This window comes from Carcharodon carcharias, chromosome 4, assembly GCF_017639515.1.
Source record: "Carcharodon carcharias isolate sCarCar2 chromosome 4, sCarCar2.pri, whole genome shotgun sequence".
In the NCBI taxonomy this organism is placed as follows: Eukaryota; Metazoa; Chordata; class Chondrichthyes; order Lamniformes; family Lamnidae; genus Carcharodon; species Carcharodon carcharias.
The window spans coordinates 177,784,155-177,802,191 of NC_054470.1; the positions used below are offsets into that span (position 1 = coordinate 177,784,155).

At 44.9% G+C, this 18,037-nt stretch overlaps 1 protein-coding gene across 2 annotated transcripts in view; it reads left to right on the top strand.

The window, feature by feature from the left end:
- The window catches only part of vegfc (vascular endothelial growth factor c), a 227,758-nt gene that overhangs the window by 129,841 nt on the left and 79,880 nt on the right, over nucleotides 1–18,037 (top strand). For both annotated transcript variants that reach the window (XM_041185274.1, XM_041185276.1), the window contains exon 3: nucleotides 12,728–12,918. In XM_041185274.1, coding sequence (XP_041041208.1) covers nucleotides 12,728–12,918 — 191 coding nt within the window. The remainder of the gene's footprint in view (nucleotides 1–12,727; nucleotides 12,919–18,037) is intronic.

Sequence of the window (18,037 nt, forward strand, 5' to 3'; positions counted from 1 at the left end):
GTCAATGTGCATCCCTGTCCCCCAGATCATTATGCGCTCATCCTTCCATAAGCAATGGTCAAGCCATGTTGCAAACTTCATCACTGAACATTCAACACTGCCATGGCTACTGGGAGAACAATAGTGATCTCACTGCTGGGCAAATATACCTGCCTGTGGCACCCCAGCGTCACAGACACCAGTGGACCTGGGCACATGGCGTCTCTCCAAATCTAGGGCCTCCTGCTCGAAATGGCTGAGAATCGCTGACTGTGCCAGCCCTCTGCCAGTCCTCACCCACTCGGCAGCATTATGTGCATTCTTCTCCTGAAAAGGAGAGAAGAGCATTGATCAGTGCTAATTGTACCAAGACTTTCTTCGTGGACGGCCCACCCCAACCAGAGTGGGACATTGCAGGGCTCCAGTGCTTCCTCATCCCACCGCTGCTGCCGAACACTCACACAAAAATGCTGGGCCTGTCCCCCTCACTTCCCCCTTGGCCAAATGCTGCCTACAACACATTAGGCACCACACGGTCTAACCTTCCATAGCAAAGAGGTGCAAACATGTGGAGTGCAGAGGACAGCAGATCGATTGGTTCCACGCCACATTCAAGCTCCCCTTCCAGCATGTTATCGCCCTGACTTTGACATGTCCTGGAGTTCCAGCTCTGTGCCTCAGTGCAGATCCTCCAGGTTGCCTCCAAAACAGTAATGTGCGTCTCAGTGTATCTCACGCTGCGGGAGGCAGAACCCATCTCTGCACCACCCTCTCTGGGTGACCTCGGCATGGGAAATACCTGCTGTCTCACCCAGCGAAGGACACATGCCATCAATGATTCAATGCAGTCATTACACTCAGACTTGGGTGGGGGAGGAGACAAGGTGGGAAAGCCTACCTGCTGGGTTAAGTGACCAATGCCAACGTGGTACTCACCCTTCCTGAGTGCAGCAGGTTATTGAAGTGCTTGCGGCACTGGATCCAGTTGCGCCGCACCACGTTGCGGGAGCTCACCACCTCCGCCACCTCCTCCCAGGCACGTTTGTCATGTGGGGGGGGAGGAGGAACTCCTCCTCCCATCCTGGAGTACCAGGACCTCCCACCGTGTTGCCACCTCCTTGAGGAGGGCAGCAAGGCAATCTTTGGAAAAACAAGAGGCACAGTGCCCCCCCACCCCCCCCCCCACCCCCCACCCTACCCTCCTGCCTGGCCTGCTCACCAGCAGCGCTCTGGGAAGCCCTTCCACTGGCCATAATTCGCAGCTTTGGAAAGGTTGCAGCAACTTTTTAAAATAGGCCGCCGGATCTCCATTGGACTTGGCGGACATTTCAGACCCACCCACTCCCGCTGTTCTCAGGAGCCGCGATTCACGCTGGGCGGGTCTTAATTGGCCTGCCTGCGTAAAATGGTGGCGCGGACCCGATCGCAGGTGGCAATCAGGTCCGCGCCCGCCCACTCCCACTCTGCCCACACCCCCCCTCCCCCACCAGCCAGAAAAGTCAGCTCCAGTTCTGTGGAAGAGCGATATTAATCAGCGTGATAAACGTCAGTTCGCTGTGTGAGTATCCCTGCTTAGCTTCTCCAGGGAATCACTAAACTAACATTGGCAAGCACGACCAAAATGGCACTTTAGGTCATCAAGCAAACAACTCCACCATAGGCTTTATTTATGCTAAGGCTGAAGCCCCAAAATTCCTGGAGCTAAAGAGGACAGAAACCATGATTTCTGCTGGAGTGGGGGCCAGGAGTTTGAGGCATAACCCTGTAAGGTAGTGATTCTACCCTTTTGCATTGCCCCATTAAATTACAGTTCACCCCATGCCCCTCCCAACCACTCTTTCCACCCTTCCCCTCCCCCATCCTCTTCAAATGAGCTGATTTGCAGGAAATCTGGGGCTTCCCTAAATTCTGCCTGTTGGTAAATCTCACCGAACTTATGGCAGCAAAGATGCTGTTGAAGCCTTTAAAAAAAAGCCCTAAACCATACCATACTTGGGTAAAAAAAAATATCCTGGAGGATATTGCTTATCTTTTTCTCAAGTGGTACGAAGCTCTCAGAGCTAAAGAGATTTTCACTGTTCTTCCCCTTGGGGTTCCCCTATGTCACACCACATTTCAGCAGGGGGATGCTCTGCTGAAACGTTCTTGTAAGTACATATTGCAGCCATGTAAATGAGTGAACCAGATGGGTTTTTCTGTCAATTGATGATATTTTCATGATTGCCATTACTGATGCTAGTTTTCAATTGCAGAGCTACCAAGGGGGGTATTTGAACGTATAAAGCATTAGCTTGGCCCTCGGGATTGCTAGTCCGGTGACATATTGCAACTGTGCTACTCTCTTCACAGGATCCTGGGGTGTGGGAAAGTGTCGAGCTTTGAGTTATAGCAGTCAAGGGTTCTGTCCCTTCACACTTGCATAGGCAGGTCAAACCCCAGGAATTTTGGGACTGGAGTAAATTAATACAGGGCTCAGACAGCTCCCTAACTGCATTGCTTCTCTTCAGCAAATCTACTCCACAGCTGTGATTTTTCTTTCTTAATTTTGCATGTGGCTGTACACTTAGGAAGGGCAAAGACATCTCGTTGACAAAAATAAAGGAAGTGCAAATCGTTAACTCATCACAACTTCCCGGCCTTGAACTGGACTGGCCACATAATTACTGTGGCTACAAGAGTAGGTCAGAGGCTGGGATTTCTGCAGCAGGTAACTCGCTTCTTGGTTCCCCAGAGCCCCTCCACAAGGTGCAAGTCAGGAATGTGATGGCATGCTGTCCGCTTGCCTGGATGCCAGCAGCTCCAACACCACTCAAAGTAGTGGCTGACTGAGGGGACCTTAAGACCATAAGACATAGGAGCAGAAGTAGGTCATTCAGCCCATCGAGTCTGCTCCACCATCCAATAAAATCATGGCTGATCTGATAATCCTCAACTCCACTTTCCTGTCTTTTCTCCATAACCCTTCATTCCCTTACTTATTAAAAATCTGTCTATCTCAGCCTTGAATATACTTAACAACCTGGCCTCTACAGCCCTCTGCAGTAAAGAATTCTACAGATTCACTACCCTCTAAGAGAAGAAATTCCTCCTCATCTCTGTCTTAAATGGGTGACCCCTTACTCTGAGATTATGCCCTCTGATCCTAGACTCTCCCACAAGGGGAAACAACCTCTCAGCATCTATCCTGTCAAGCCCCCTAAGAATCTTATATATTTCAATAAGGTCGCCTTTCATTTTTCTAAACTCTAATGAATACAGGCCCAACCTACTCAATCTCTCCTCATAAGAAAATCCTTCCGTCCCCGGGATCAACCTAGTGAACCTTTTCTGGACTGACTCCAATGCCAGTATTTCTTTTCTTAGATAAGGGGACCAAAACTGTTAATAGTATTCTAGATGTGGTCTAACTCCTGTATAGTTTTAGCAAGACTTCCCTATTTTTATACTCCACTCCCTTTGAAACAAAGGCCAACATTCCATTTGCCTTCCCTATTGCCTGCTGAACTTTTATGCTAGCTTTTTGTGATCCATGCACAAGGACATTAAATCCCTCTGTGCTGCAGCTTTCTGCAGTCTTTCTTCATTTAAATAATATTCAGCTCCTCTATTCTTCCTGCTAAAATGCATAACCTCACATTATATTCCATCTGCCAAGTTTTTGCCCACTCACTTAACCTGTCTATATCCCTCTGTAGACTCTTTGTGTGGTCCTCACCACTTGCTTTAACACCTATTTTGTGTCATCTGCAAACTTGGTGATAGTACATTCACTTGACTCATCTAAGTCATTGATATATCTTGTAAATACTTGTGGCTCCAGTACTGATCCCTGTGGCACGCCATTAGTTACAGGTTGCCATCCTGAAAATGCTCCCCTTATCCCAACTCTCTGTCTTCTATTAGTTAGCCAATCCTCTATCCATGCTAATATACTATCCCCAACACCATGGGCTCTTATCTTTATTAAGTAACCTTGTGTGCGGTACCTTATTGAATACCTTTTGGAAATCCAAATATATTACAGCTACTGGTTCCCCTTTATCTATCCTGCTTGTTACCTCCTCAAAGAATTCTAATAAATTTGTCAGGCATGATCTCCCCTTCATGAAGCCATGCTGACTCTGCTTCATTCGACTTTGTAATTCTCAATGCTCTGCTATTACATCCTTCATAATCAACTCTAACATTTTCCCAATGATAGATGGTGTGCTAATTGGCCTATAGTTACCTGTTTTTGTTTCCCTCCCTTTTTGAATTATGCTGTTACATTGGCAGTTTTCCAATCCTCTGGAACTTTTCCAGAATCTAAGGATAATTACTACCAGTGCATCCACTATCTCTGCAGCTGCTTCCTTTAATATCGTAGAATGCAACCCATCAGGTTCAGTGGACTTATTGGCATTTAGTCTGTGGGGCCTCTGTTAGTTCCAGCACCACACTGCCCCTACTCCCCCCACAACTGGAGCTGAATGGATCAGCAGGCTTTAGCTGCTGGTCAATTTCCTCTCCAGAGGGGAGGTTGGCTGCTTTGGCCAATATTCATTTTTAAAAATTACAAACCTCTTCAGAGCATGGCTCAAGATGGGGGTGCCCTTGCAATTCCCCATCCACAGTGGCAGCTCCCACCTCTGATAGTGGGATAGTAATCTTCCAATGCAGCAGGCCCTCTGATTGGGCCTGCAGCCTTCAGAACCCTTAATCAGCTTAATTGGGTGGAGGTGGCCAATTAGAAAGCTGCTTTCCAGAAGATTGTGGCAGTGAGCACATGACCTCCAAGTGCGGGGCTAGGACCCAGAATTGGTCCTGTCCTGTGATTATTAAGAGGAAATGATTCTACCCTGTGTGATAATGTAAAGCAGCCGAAATTGGATCAGCCAACTCGCTATGTGTTTACCTGATCTTCACTCCCATTGACTTCATATGTAAAAGAAGAGAAGAATAATGAGCACTATTTCAGTTAAGCCCAGGAGATGATTTTCCATGCAGTAGCAACCTGCTAATCTACTGATTTTCTGAGACTTTGATGCCTCTCTCATCTAAGTAACAGTGGATGAGCAGGAAACTCACCATTTCTGATACACATCTATGTCTAGAAAGGTACTTTCTTAGACTGAATGGTACTTGTTATAAATGGCCTGGGCACTTTATTTTTTATTGGAGCCGATTCACACTTCCCTGTATCTACTTTTATGGTGGCGTAAGGCAGGGATGTAACAATAATGCCCCCTTGTGACCTGAACAAGATATTTGTATCTTTCACTTAGGTTTGGCTTCATTCTCTCTGAAGGCAGACTGAACAACAACTTGGTGAGGCAGGGCCTGTCAAGCAAAGAATGGTCAATGCCTGGATTGTCTGCTGTGTAGATTAATGAAAACAAAATTCGGGAGTTACTGTGATGGACAATGAAGCCTCGCTCTGTATTATGTTTTTATTATTATTTTATGATTACATTATCTCATATGTATTATACGATATGGGAAACTGGTGAGTTGATGTTGGGTTTGTGACCTGCATCATCATGCTGGTTTTTAAACATGCACAGGTTGGCAGCGCTCCTTAGCCCAGGAGCTAAGGCGACACTCCAGTGGTTCAACTCCTCATGGTACAAGAACAGAGCTGAGCTTAGGCTTTCAAAGGAGATGACGCTCGCAGCACAGCCGATCTTTCCAGTTCTGTCTTGGTGCTAACTGACGTTAACCTTTTATCGGATGAGGAGTTCCAGCTGCGTGGATAGATTGAAGAAACTGGGGCTGCTCTCTTTGGAGAAGAGAAGGTTGGGAGGAGATTTGTTAGAGGTATTCAAAATCATGAGAGACCTGGAGAGAGCAGGTGGGGAGAAACTGTCCCTATTGGTGGAAGAATCGAGAGACAGAGGACTCCAATTGAAGGTGATTGGCAAAGGAATCAGAGGAGACATGAGGAAAAATGTTTTCGCACAGCGAGTGGTTAGAATCTGGAATGCACTGTCTCTGAGAGTGTGGTGGAGGCAGGTTTAATCAAGGCTTTCAAAGAGAATTGGATAATTATCCAAAGAGAAAGGATTGGGAGGGCTAGGGAGTAAAGGCAGGGGAGTGGGATTAGCTGGGTAATTTTTGCAGGGAGGCAGCATGGACATAGTGGGCTGAATAGCCTCCTTCTCTCTTGTAACCATGATATGATTCTATTCATGTGTGCACTGTGATAAAGTGGGTAAGCTGGCATCTTTGTCCTCCTTACGGAAACATATTCTCCAGCTCTGATATGAAGTGAGTAGTTAAGGGTTATGCAAACTCCACACCATCACACATGATTAACCACTTCTCAATGGGCGCTCTGACTAACCTATTAATGATATCTGTGTGCTGATGGCAGGAGCATGGAACTGCAGCCTCTTCTGGCTAGAAGGAAATAAAAGTCATTCTGTTTCACTGGCAAGGAATATTGGGCAGGACATATAAATGATTAACCAGATGCGATGTTGGCTGTTATCATTTTGTGCATAATAAAAATTGTACTCCCCCTCAGCATTAAAACTTTTAACCAGCAAACTGTCAGATTGAAGTGAAAAAAGAGCTATTCTGTGGAAAACCTGAGTAGGCACCATTTCAAAGGCTAAGGGTAGGCTAAAGATATTCTTTTGCTGACTTTATTTTAAAGCCAAAGCAGATTGCACGTGCAAAGTGGTGGAAGAGGCTGAGGAGAGGCCAAATTGAAGTATATAAAATTTTCAGTGGTCTAGATAGAGTGGATAGAGAGGTCTTATTCCCCTCAGCTGAGGGGTCCATAACCAGCGAGTATAGACTTAGGGTAAGAGGTAGGAGGTTTAGAGGGGATTTTGAAGGGAAATTCTTTTGCCTGGGTCTGGAACTCACTGCCTGAAAGGGTGGTAGAGGCAGAAACCCTCAGAACATTTTAAAAGTACTTGGATGTGCACTTGAAGTGCCATGCCGTTTAAAAGCTATGGACCAAGAGTTGGAAAGCGGGATTAGGCTGGATGGGTACTTGTCAGCTGATGGAGACACAAAGGGCCAAATGGCCCCTTACGTGCTGTAAATTTCTATGATTGTATGATTCTATCGGGTTGAGTGCAATGGCCTGCCCTGTGAAATGCATAGCAGAATAGAAGATGCAATGTAAACTTTACATTTTCCAGGTTGGTTCTGAAATGAAACTCACTGCATAGTTAGTTGATTTATTTAAGCCAAAGATCAATTCACAGTGTCAAACTTGCAGAGTTTACACTGGCAGTGAGAGACTGAATTTCACTGGGTTTAAACCAGCCTCCAAGTTGCCAATACAAACAGGATGTTGGACACCAAACAAAAGTGTGATGACGAAATCAACATTAGGTACTTAATTAAGTTCTGTCGAAGGGTCATGAGGACTCGAAACGTCAACCCTTTTCTTCTCCGCCGATGCTGCCAGACCTGCTGAGTTTTTCCAGCTAATTCTGTTTTTGATTAGGTACTTAAGGCTCACTAATCACTTGGAAAAACAGAGGAAGATGCAAGCACAAGATTCCTTTCTGTGAATGATGAGTAATGTGTCACAAAAGCTGGTCTTTAGAGAGTGGAAAATGATTTTGTCTACACAGTCCCCAGGAAGAAGCTGTTTACTGAAATGTGCATCTTCAGTCATTATGTGACACTGAAGGAATGCTTCTCAAAATGAAGTCAAAGTCTACCTAAATATTAATAATTAGTAACCATTCTTTACTATAAAATTGATCTAGTACTGAGTCATTTTAATTATTTATTTAGGCCAGCATGTATTGCCCACTCCTAATTGCCCTATGGAAGGTGGTGGTGAGCTGCCTTCTTGAACCACTGGCAGTCCATGTGGGGTAGGTACACCCACAGTGCTGCTAGGGAGGGAGTTCCAGGAATGGCAACCTATTTCCCCACCTCCACCTCTGCTCTGACACCCCGTATTTGGTCTAAAATTGCTACTTTGTTCTAAAAGATGTCCTTCAACTCGGCCCACTTAAGGGCCTCATCCCATTGCGGCTGGTATTAACCCAGTGGCGGGTGGGGAGGGGCTCCCCATGTGGGGAGCACAGCAAGCAGACCCTGACATATTTTTCTACAGAATGCTTGATTTTGTTGTTGCTTGATCCCAGGAAATTTCAAAAGCCTGGCTGCATTCATTAAGCTTTTAACGAAACCAGATACAATGGGCAGAATCTTTTGGCAAGTTTGGTGCTGGGGGATTCATTTAATCGGGAGGAAGGATGGCCGGTGGGGACCTGCCATCTTCCCACCTCCACCCCAGTTTAGTCCCTGGCGGGAAGGCCTATGGACAGCCTTCCTGGCACGCTGCCAATGGATTGGCAATTAATGCCCACTTAACGGCCTCGTCCCGTTGCCACTGGTATTAGCCCAGCGGCGGGTGGGGAGCGCTGAAAACCCTGACATATTTGTTTCCAGGCTCCTGGGGGTGGTGTCCCTCATTCAAAGGCGCTCAGTGCCTGAGCAAAGGACCTGGTATCAGGAAGGGGAGGTTTGAGGGGAGTTGGGGGGGATGGGGGGGTTGCTGCTGAAAACCACCCCTAGTCCTTGCTGCTGATCCCCTCCCCACCCCTCGCAATGACCCTCACCCTCCGATCCCCTTCCCGCCACCGCTTATCTGTGCCGGGGTCCTCCTCGATCTGAGACCTTGGGTGGGTGTAGTACCGGTAGCAGCCACCACCTTCCCACTGATGCTGCTGAGTGCTGAGGCAAGGATGTCTGCCCCCAGAGTCCTTGGCCTCAGATTGGCCTGCCACTTGCCTGTCAAATGCCTGCATGCCATATGATGTGGTGGGCTCTCTTGAAAAGAGGCGAAGGGGGGCTCTCACTGGCCGGAACCCCCATCGGCTCCATAAGATTCCGCCCAATGGTTCATGATGAAAGCAGCATCAGCCACCTGAGCCTGAGTCTCCACAAAGGACATTTTTCATGGAAGTTGTTAATTGTGTCAGTTTGTAACCTCTTTGGATATCCTCATCTGGAATCCACAGGCAATGGGAGAGAAATTTGTTCGTGCAGCACCACTTCTGTCAATCAACAATGAAAAATGCCACACATGTTGCACAAGCAGTGGCCCATGGCATTGTCTGCCCCCAGAAAATTGACATAAGTCTGCATTGCACCAGTACATGAACTACTTCTTCCACCAATAACTTTAATGCTGGAATGCCGGCTGAGCTTGTTTCTTCCCTGTAACTAGGGCGCTGCCTCTGGGGCCATGGTGATGCCCGCAACTTGCCAAGCCAAACAAAGGAGCCTAACAATATCATTGGCTGTACTGTTGTCTCTTTAGGCACATGTTGCGTACTGCCCCTACTCAAGTGTAATCCAGTTTCTGGACCAAAATACTCTGTTGAAACAATTGACTCATGATCAATTTAGGATCAATTAGAATTAGGAAGCCTGTTTAGACAATGCTGGTTTGAAGAATTTGCAGCATGAAAGATATTAGATATCACATCATATTTGCATCAAGACTAATGATGAACAGACCTTACTTAGGAGTATAAGCTAATATCCAATGCATTGGTAAACCTGGCATTAGTTTTGGTGGCCGCAATGCCAACTCAGCAAAGCTGGCTATATTTCTTGTGTTAGTTTTCTTTCTGGTAAACTGGGTTATGAAACTTAGAAATCTAGCGCAAAATTTCCACCCAGCTCCACCTACACAACCCCCACCACCCCCGCCCACCCCACCCCACCCTTTTCTCATTGCATGGATTGTGACTACATCCCCAAAAATATGTGTATCCATCATGTGGAGATGCACCTGGTATCGTGAAATTATCTCGTACATGAGAAATATTCAAAACTAATGAGGAAGCAAAACATTGTGAAGGGTGCCATAAATAGTTAATGGAGATGATATTATTGCGCTGTGACTTGGGTAGTGAGGTTGTGTACAGAGGCAGATGGGCATGAATATTCACGCTGCTAGTCAGCATGCCAGTTTGCCAATGCCATCCCAGACCCAGCGCATTTTCCCAAAGTGGGCGATCAGGGGCAGAAGGGCTGGGTGGGTGGCCAATTAAGGAGAGTTAATGATCTATTAAGGCCTACTGACAAAGACCAACTGGAATTTTCCAGTCAGCATGCAGGCGCACCCCCTTCCTAACCCCCAGGCCGCCGAGAACTAAGCCACCTGCCTGGAGGTGGCCTCCCAGCAGGAGACCGAAGCTTTCCCTCTGCAATGGTGGCCCAGCTGTTAAGGCCCATTTTTTATAATAAAACTTTAAAAGTTGCAGAGAGGATGCCTCAAGAGGGTAAACACCTCACCCTCACTTACCTGAACTGCAGGCTGCTGCTCTTTCAGAGGGTTTCCCATTGGCCCTCAGGTTGGCCAACTCGGCGTAAATCACTGCCAAGTGACTGTTTCCCACATAGTACAACGCCGTGAGCCCTATTTGACCCCGGCATCCTAGTCCTATCCCAAAACCCAAAGTCCCATCAGTCAATTTGATTTTTAAGGCTGTATTTATTACTAATTATTTACTATTTAATATTTAGTTTAAAAATATCACGAAACTCGGAGACCATGACACCGTTTCACTTAGTAATTTTACAAATGGCTGGCGCACATCGAAGCGAGAGAAACTGGCAAAAGCGAAACACTGCCCATTCTGGAAACGTGAAACAAAAAATAAAAGAATACGGGAAATGCTCAGCAGGTCAGGCAACGTCTGGCAGCATTCTGATGAAAAGTCACCAACTTGAAATGTCAACTCTGTTTCTCTCTATTGATGCCTGCCGTCAGGCCTGATGAGTGCTTCCAGCATTTTCTTTTTTTTATGCGACATAATGGGGCTGGGGAACAGGACTCTCCTGTGTCAGGAACCTGCACTCCCAGGTCAGAGCAGAACTACTAGAGCTTAAAGATCTTTTTACCCTTCATTCTTTCATGGGAATGCGGGCGTTGCTGGCAAAGCCTGCATTTGTTACCCATCCTGAATTGCCCTTGAACTGAATCGAACATGTCAGGGGACAGTTAAGTGTCAATCACATTGCTGTGGGTTGGAGACACGTGTAGGCCAGACCAGGAAAAGACAGCAGATTTTCTTCCCTAAAGGGACATTAGTGAAACAGAAGGCTCTTTACCATAATCCATGATAGTTTCATGGTCACCATTATTGAGACTGGCTTTATACACCAGATTTATTAACTGAATTCAAATTCCACCAGCTACTGCCATGGTGGGACTTGAACCCCATGTCCCCAGAGCATTAGCCTGGGTCTCTGGGTTACTATAATAAAAGCAAAACACTGTAGATGCTGGACGTCTGAACTAAAAACAGAAAATGCTGGAAAAGCTCAGCAGGTCCTGCGGCATCTGTGGAGAGAGAAACAGAGTTACCGCGTCAAGTCTGTATGAAGCTTCTTCTGGATTACTAGTTTGGTGACATTGCCACTGTACCACCATCACCTCATCACATGTAATATAAACCATTGTAGATAAAATTATATTTAACAAACTATATATGTATAAATATGTATATATAAATGTTATACATATATACCCTGTTGCTGGTGATGATTCTTGGCAAGTTGCATATATGTGTGCTGTGCTTCAGAGTACAGTTCTCTCCAGCATTCCTGAAAGTGCAACTGTCTCAGCCTCATGCTTTTTCATGTCTAGTAGCTACAATCCAGCTTATTTATTTGAGTTGGTGACCAATTTTCGTGCTAACTTATGGACAATCTTTGGTGATGCTCACAATACCATCCAAGTTCACTTCATGTTAGAATCTTGCACCTTATGGCAAGAGCAGAATTTCTTCCTATCCAACGTACAGGGATAAAAGATCAATATTCTAAGCTTCTGTGTTGTTCAATTTTCTTTAAAGCTTTTTTTGTGACAGGGTTTCTCAAAGTAATGAGTGGGAACTAAATACCAACCTTTATTCAATGAGAGCAGAAAGTGTAGGAAACACTCAGGACAGGCAGCATCTGTGGAGAGAAACAGATTTAACATTTCATGTGGGTGACCATTCATCAGAACTGAGGAAAGTTAACAATGTTTTGAGCGAGTGAAAGGGGGGGCTTGGCAGGGTGGTGAGGAGGAGGGGAAGAAGAACAAAAGGGGAAGGTCTGTGATAGGGATGAAGGGCAGGAGCGATTAAGTAACATAAGGTGTTTATGGTGCAAATCCAAAGGCAGTGGTAATGGAGAGGCAGTGTTATAGTGGTATTGTTATGGGACTGGTATTACACAGATGGGGGGTATTGCTTTGGGGACCTGGGTTTGAATCCCATCATGGCAGATAGTAAAATTTAAATTCAATAAAAATCTGGAATTAAAAGCCTGATGATGACCATGAAAGCATTGTTGATTATTGTAAAAAAAAAACCCATCTGGTTCACAACTGCCTTTTAGGGAAGGAAATCTGCTGTCCTTACCTGGTCTGGCCTACATGTGACTCCAGATCCACAGCAATGTGGTTGACTCTCAAAATTCCCTCTGAACAAGGGCAATTCGGAATGGACAATAAATGCTGGCCTAGCCAGTGGTGCCCGCATCCCATGAACAAATAAATAAAAAAACGAAAGCTGTCTCGTTGAAGTGTGAAGGGCTGCACGGTAGCCGTCTGAATGCAAAGTAAAGGAATAAAGAAAGAAACAAGAAGAACCCGAAACCTTTCTTTATCTCCTTCTAAATGTCATTACGATCAGTTTATTGAAAGGAGCTTTACTGTATTGGCTTTTCATCCATCTAACCCAAGTAGGTTTTGATTATTGTTCTGTGATATTTGAATCTGCCCAATCAGGTATTGATTCTGAGTGGAAAAAGACTCAGTGCATGCCCAGGGAGGTGTCCTTGGACGTGGGGAAAGAATTTGGGTCAGCAACAAACATCATCTTTAAACCGTCCTGCGTGTCTGTCTACAGATGTGGTGGCTGCTGCAACAGTGAAGGAGTCACATGCATGAACACCAGCACTTCTTATGTCAGCAAGACAGTAAGTACTGATTATTTTTATTGCTCACTTTACAAAAGGATGGAAACTTTGCACAGCTATTTGTACCTTGCTGATCCATGTCATTGAATGGCTATTATCATAAGAACATAAGAAATAGGATCAGGAGTAGGCCATATAGCCCCTTGAACTTCCTCCATCATTCACTACGATCATAGCTGATCTTCTATTTCAACTCCACTATCGTGCCCTATTCCTATATCCCTTGATTTTTTTATAATAACAACATCAAGTATGCAAGTAACATTCAAGCCACACAAGTACCAGACTGTGACCATCTCCAACAGGAGAGAACCTAACCATCTCCCCTTGACATTCAATGGCATTACCATTGTTGAATCCCCCATTATTAACATCCTGGAGGTTATCATTGACCAGAAACTGAACTGGGCAAGCCATATAAATATTATGGCTACAAGAGCAGGTCAGAGGCTAAAAATCTGCAGCGAGTAACTTACCTCCTAAGTCACCAAAGCCTGTCCTCTATCTACGTGACAAAAGTCAGGACTGTGATGGAAAACTCCCCATTTGCCTGGATGAGTGTAGCTCCCACAACACTCAAGAAGCTTGACACCATTCAGGACAAAGCACCCCGCTTGATTGGCACCCCATGCATCACCTTAAACATTCAATCTCTCCACCTCCGTCACATAGTAGCAGCAGTGTGTACATCTACAAGATGCACTGCAGTAATTCACCAAGCCTCCTTTGCAGCACTTTCCAAACCCATGACCACTAAAACCTAGAAGGACAAGGGCAGCAGATGTGTGGGAATGCCACCACCTGCAAGATCTCCTGCAAGTTACACATCATCTTGACTTGAAATATATCACTGTTCCTTCATTGTCACTGGACCAAAATCCTGGAATTCCCTTCATAACAGCACTGTGGGTATACCTGCACCACATGGATGCTGCAGTTCAAGGAGGCAGCTTACCACCGCCAATTCAAGGGCAGTTAGGGATGGGCAATAAATGCTGGCCTAGCCAGCAATGCTCAGACCCTGTGAATGAGTAAATAAAAGAAAAATCATACCGTCTTTTGCAGGAAATTGCTTAGTGATGTCTCTAGATGATGGAGACTGTCCATCATTCCACATGAAGAAAGAAAAAGACTTATGGTTTATACAGTGGCTTTCAGAATCTCAGGATGCCTTGAAGAGCTTTACATCCAATGAAGTACTCTTGAAGGGTTGTCACTGTTTTAATGTAGGAATTACAGCCTTCAATTTTTACACAACTAGGTCCCACAAGCAACATTCAGATCAATGACCAGATAACGGCCAAGATTTTCTGGCCCTGTCATGGTGGGACACACGCTGGGAGGTTCGGCAGCCCAGCCAAAAGTGCACTGACTTTCGGCAGGACCAGATGATCCCGGTGGAAGGCAGGGTCGCAGGTTCCAGCCCAATATGTTTTTGTGCTATTGCTTAAGGGTTAAATATTTGTCCCTAATCACCAGGGAAATCTCCACTGTTCCTCTAAATAGAGTCTTAGGACCCTTTATATCCATCTGAGAGGGTTGGTAGGGCCTCAGTTTAAAATTTCAGCCAAAGGACAGCACCTCCAACAGTGTTGCTTTCCCTCAGTAAAGCACCGGAGTGTCAGATAATGTATAGTGCTCAAGCCTCTGGCGTGGGACTCAAACTCACAACTTTCTGACCCAAAGGCAACACCGCAGTCACAAAGCCAATCTGATACTGCTGGTATCCTAGGGGATACCTGATGTCCTAGGGGAATATTTGCTAGACTGGTTGGGGAGGGTTTGAACTAAAATGGCAGGGGATGGGAACCTATGCAAGGAGTCAGAGGAGGGGGAACAAAAAACAGAAAGGGGAATAAGAAAAGTGATAGGCAGAGAAATCAAGGGCAAGAATCAAACAGGGCCTCAGTAAAAAATAGTGGGAATGGGATAAGTAATGTTGAAAAGACAATTCTTAAGGCTTTGTGCCTTAATGCCAGGAGCATTCGCAATAAAGTAGATAAATTAACTGCGCAAATAGATGTAAACAGGTATGATATAGTCGGGATTACGGAGACATGGCTGCAGGGTGACCAGGGATGGGAACGGAACATCCAGGGGTACTCAGTATTTAAGAAGGACAGACAAAAAGGAAAAGGCAGTGGAATTGCATTGCTGGTTAAAGAGGAAATTAATGCAATAATGAGGAAAGATATTAGCTCCGACGATGTGGGATCTGTATGGGTAAAGCTGAGAAAGACTAAGGGGCAAAAAACGTTACTGGGGGTTGTATATAGACCCTCAAACTGTAGTGGTGATGTTGAGAATGGCATTTAACAGGAAATTAGAGACTCATGCAATAAAGGAATGTCTCTAATTATGGGTGACTTTAATCAGCATACAGATTGGACAAATCAAATTAATAACAATACTGTAGAGGAGGAATTCCTGAAGTGTATACGGGATGTTTTTTTCTGGACCAATACATTGAGGAACCAACTAGAGAACAGGCCATCCTAGACTGGGTATTGTGTAATGAAAAAGGAATAATTGGCAATCTAGTTGTGTGAGGCCCCTTGAGGATGAGCGACCATAATGTGGTAGAATTCTTTATCAAGATGGAGAATGATGTAGTTGATTCTGAGACTAGGGTCCTGAATCTTAATAAAGGAAACTACAATGGTATGAGGTGAGTTGGCTATAAATGTTACTTAAAAGGATGATGGTAGATAGGCAATGGCAAACATTCAAAGAGTGCATGGGTGAACTGCAATAATTGTTCATTTCTGTCTGGCGCAAAAGTAAAACAGGAAAGGTGGCCAAACCATGGCTTACAATGGAAATTAGATATAGTGTTAGATCCAAGGAAGAGGCAAACAAATTGGCCAGAAAAAAACAACAGACCTGAGGATTGAGAGCAGTTTAGAATTCAGCAAAGGAGGACCAAGGGATTGATTAAGAAGGAGAAAATAGAGTATGAGAGTAAGCCTGCGGGGAACATAAAAACTGACTGTAAAAGTTTCTATAGGTATGTGAAGAGAAAAAGATTGGTGAAGACAAATGTAAGTCCTTTACAGTCAGAAACAGGGGAATTTATAATGGAGAACAAAGAAATGGCTGACCAACTAAATACGTACTTTTCTTCATAAAGGAGGACACAAATAACGTACCAGAAATGTTGGGGAACACAGGGTTTAGTGAGAGGGAGGAACCTAAAGAAATCAGTATTCGTAGGGAAATGGTGTTGGGAAAATTGATGGGATTGAAGGCCGATAAATCCACAGGGCCTAATAATCTACATCCTAGAGTACTTAAGGAAGTGGCCCGAGAAATAATGGATGCATTGGTGCTCATCTTCCGAGATTCTGGGCTATAGACTCTGGAACAGTTCCTACAGATTGGAGGGTAGCTAATCTAACCTCACTATTTTAAAAGGGAGGTAGAGAGAAAACAGGGAATTATAGGCCAGTCAGCCTGACGTCAGTAGTGGGGAAAATTCTAGAGTCCATTCTAAAAGATTTAATATCTGAGTACTTGGAAAACAATGGCAGAATCGGACAGAGTCAGCATGGATTTATGAAAGGCAAATCATGCTTGACAAATCTACTGGAATTTTTCGAGAATGTAACTAGTAGAGTTGATGAGGGGGAGCCAGTGGATGTGGTTTATTTGGACTTTCAGAAGGCTTTCGACAAAGTCCCACATAAGAGATTAGCGTGTAAAATTAAGGCGCATGGGATTGGGGGAAGTGTATTGAGATGGATAGAAAACTGGTTGTCAGACAGGAAACAAACAGTAGGAATAAACGGATCTTTTTCCGAATGGCAGGCAGTGACCAGTGGGTTCTGCAGGGATCGGTGCTGGGACCCCAGCTATTCACAATAGATATTAATGATTTAGGTGAGGGAATTAAATGTAATATCTCCAGATTTGCAGATGACACAAAGCTAGGTGGGAGGGTGAGCTATGAGGAGGATACAGAGATGCTTCAGTGTGATTTGGACAAGCTGAGTGAGTGGGCAAATGCAAGGCAAATGCAGTATAATATGAATAAACTGAGATTATCCACTTTGGTAGCAAAAACAGGGAGGCAGATTATTATCTGAATGGCTATAAATTGAGAGAGGGAAATGTGCAACGAGACCTGGGTGTCCTTGTACACCAGTCGCTAAAGGTAAGCATGCAGGTGCAGCAGGTGGTAAAGAAGGCAAATTCTTCTTCATTGGCCTTCATTGTGAGAGGATTCGATCATAGGAACAGGGATGTCTTGCTGCAATTATACAGAGCCTTGTTGAGACCACACCTGGAATATTGTGTACAGTTTTGGTCTCCTTATCTGAGAAAGGATGTTCTTATAGAGGGAGTGCAGCGAAGGTTTACCAGGCTGATTCCTGGGATGGTGGGACTGACATATGAGGAGAGATTGACTTGGTTAGGATTATATTCACTGGATTTCAGAAGAATGAGGGGGGGATCTCATAGAAACCGATAAAATTTTAGCAGGACTGGACAGGATAGTTGCAGGAAGGATATTCCCGATGGTGGACGAGTCCAGAACCAGGGGTCACACTCTGAGGATATGGGGTGAACTATTTAGGACTGAGATGAGGAGAAATTTCTTCACCCAGAGAGTGGTGAGCCTGTGGAATTCGCTGCCCAGGTAGTAGTTGAGGCTAAAACATTGTATGTTTTCAAAGAGGAGTTAGATATAGCTCTTGGGGAGAAAGGGTTCAAAGGATATGGGGAGAAAGCGGGAGCAGACTATTGAGTTGGATGATCAGCCATGATCATAATGAATGGCGGAGCAGGCTCGAAGGGCCGAATGGCCTACTCCTGCTTCTGTTTTCTCTGTTTCTATGCTTCTATGTAAACCTATGCTTGCATATGGAATCTCAGTACAAGTAACAAAAGGAAAATAATAATCGCCCACCCCTGCCCCAGGCAGTTATCGTTAATTGAATCAGTTCAGTAAAATATTTTCATGAAAATACCACACCACCAGTACTTTCAGGAACTTGCTGGCTGTATGCATTGAAGTCTTGGTTTCCTTAATATAATTAGCAAAGAATTTAATAGGTGTTGAAATTGGTAACTTACCATTGGGGAATCGTAGAAGTGAAGCTCTGGTCTATCGCTGCAT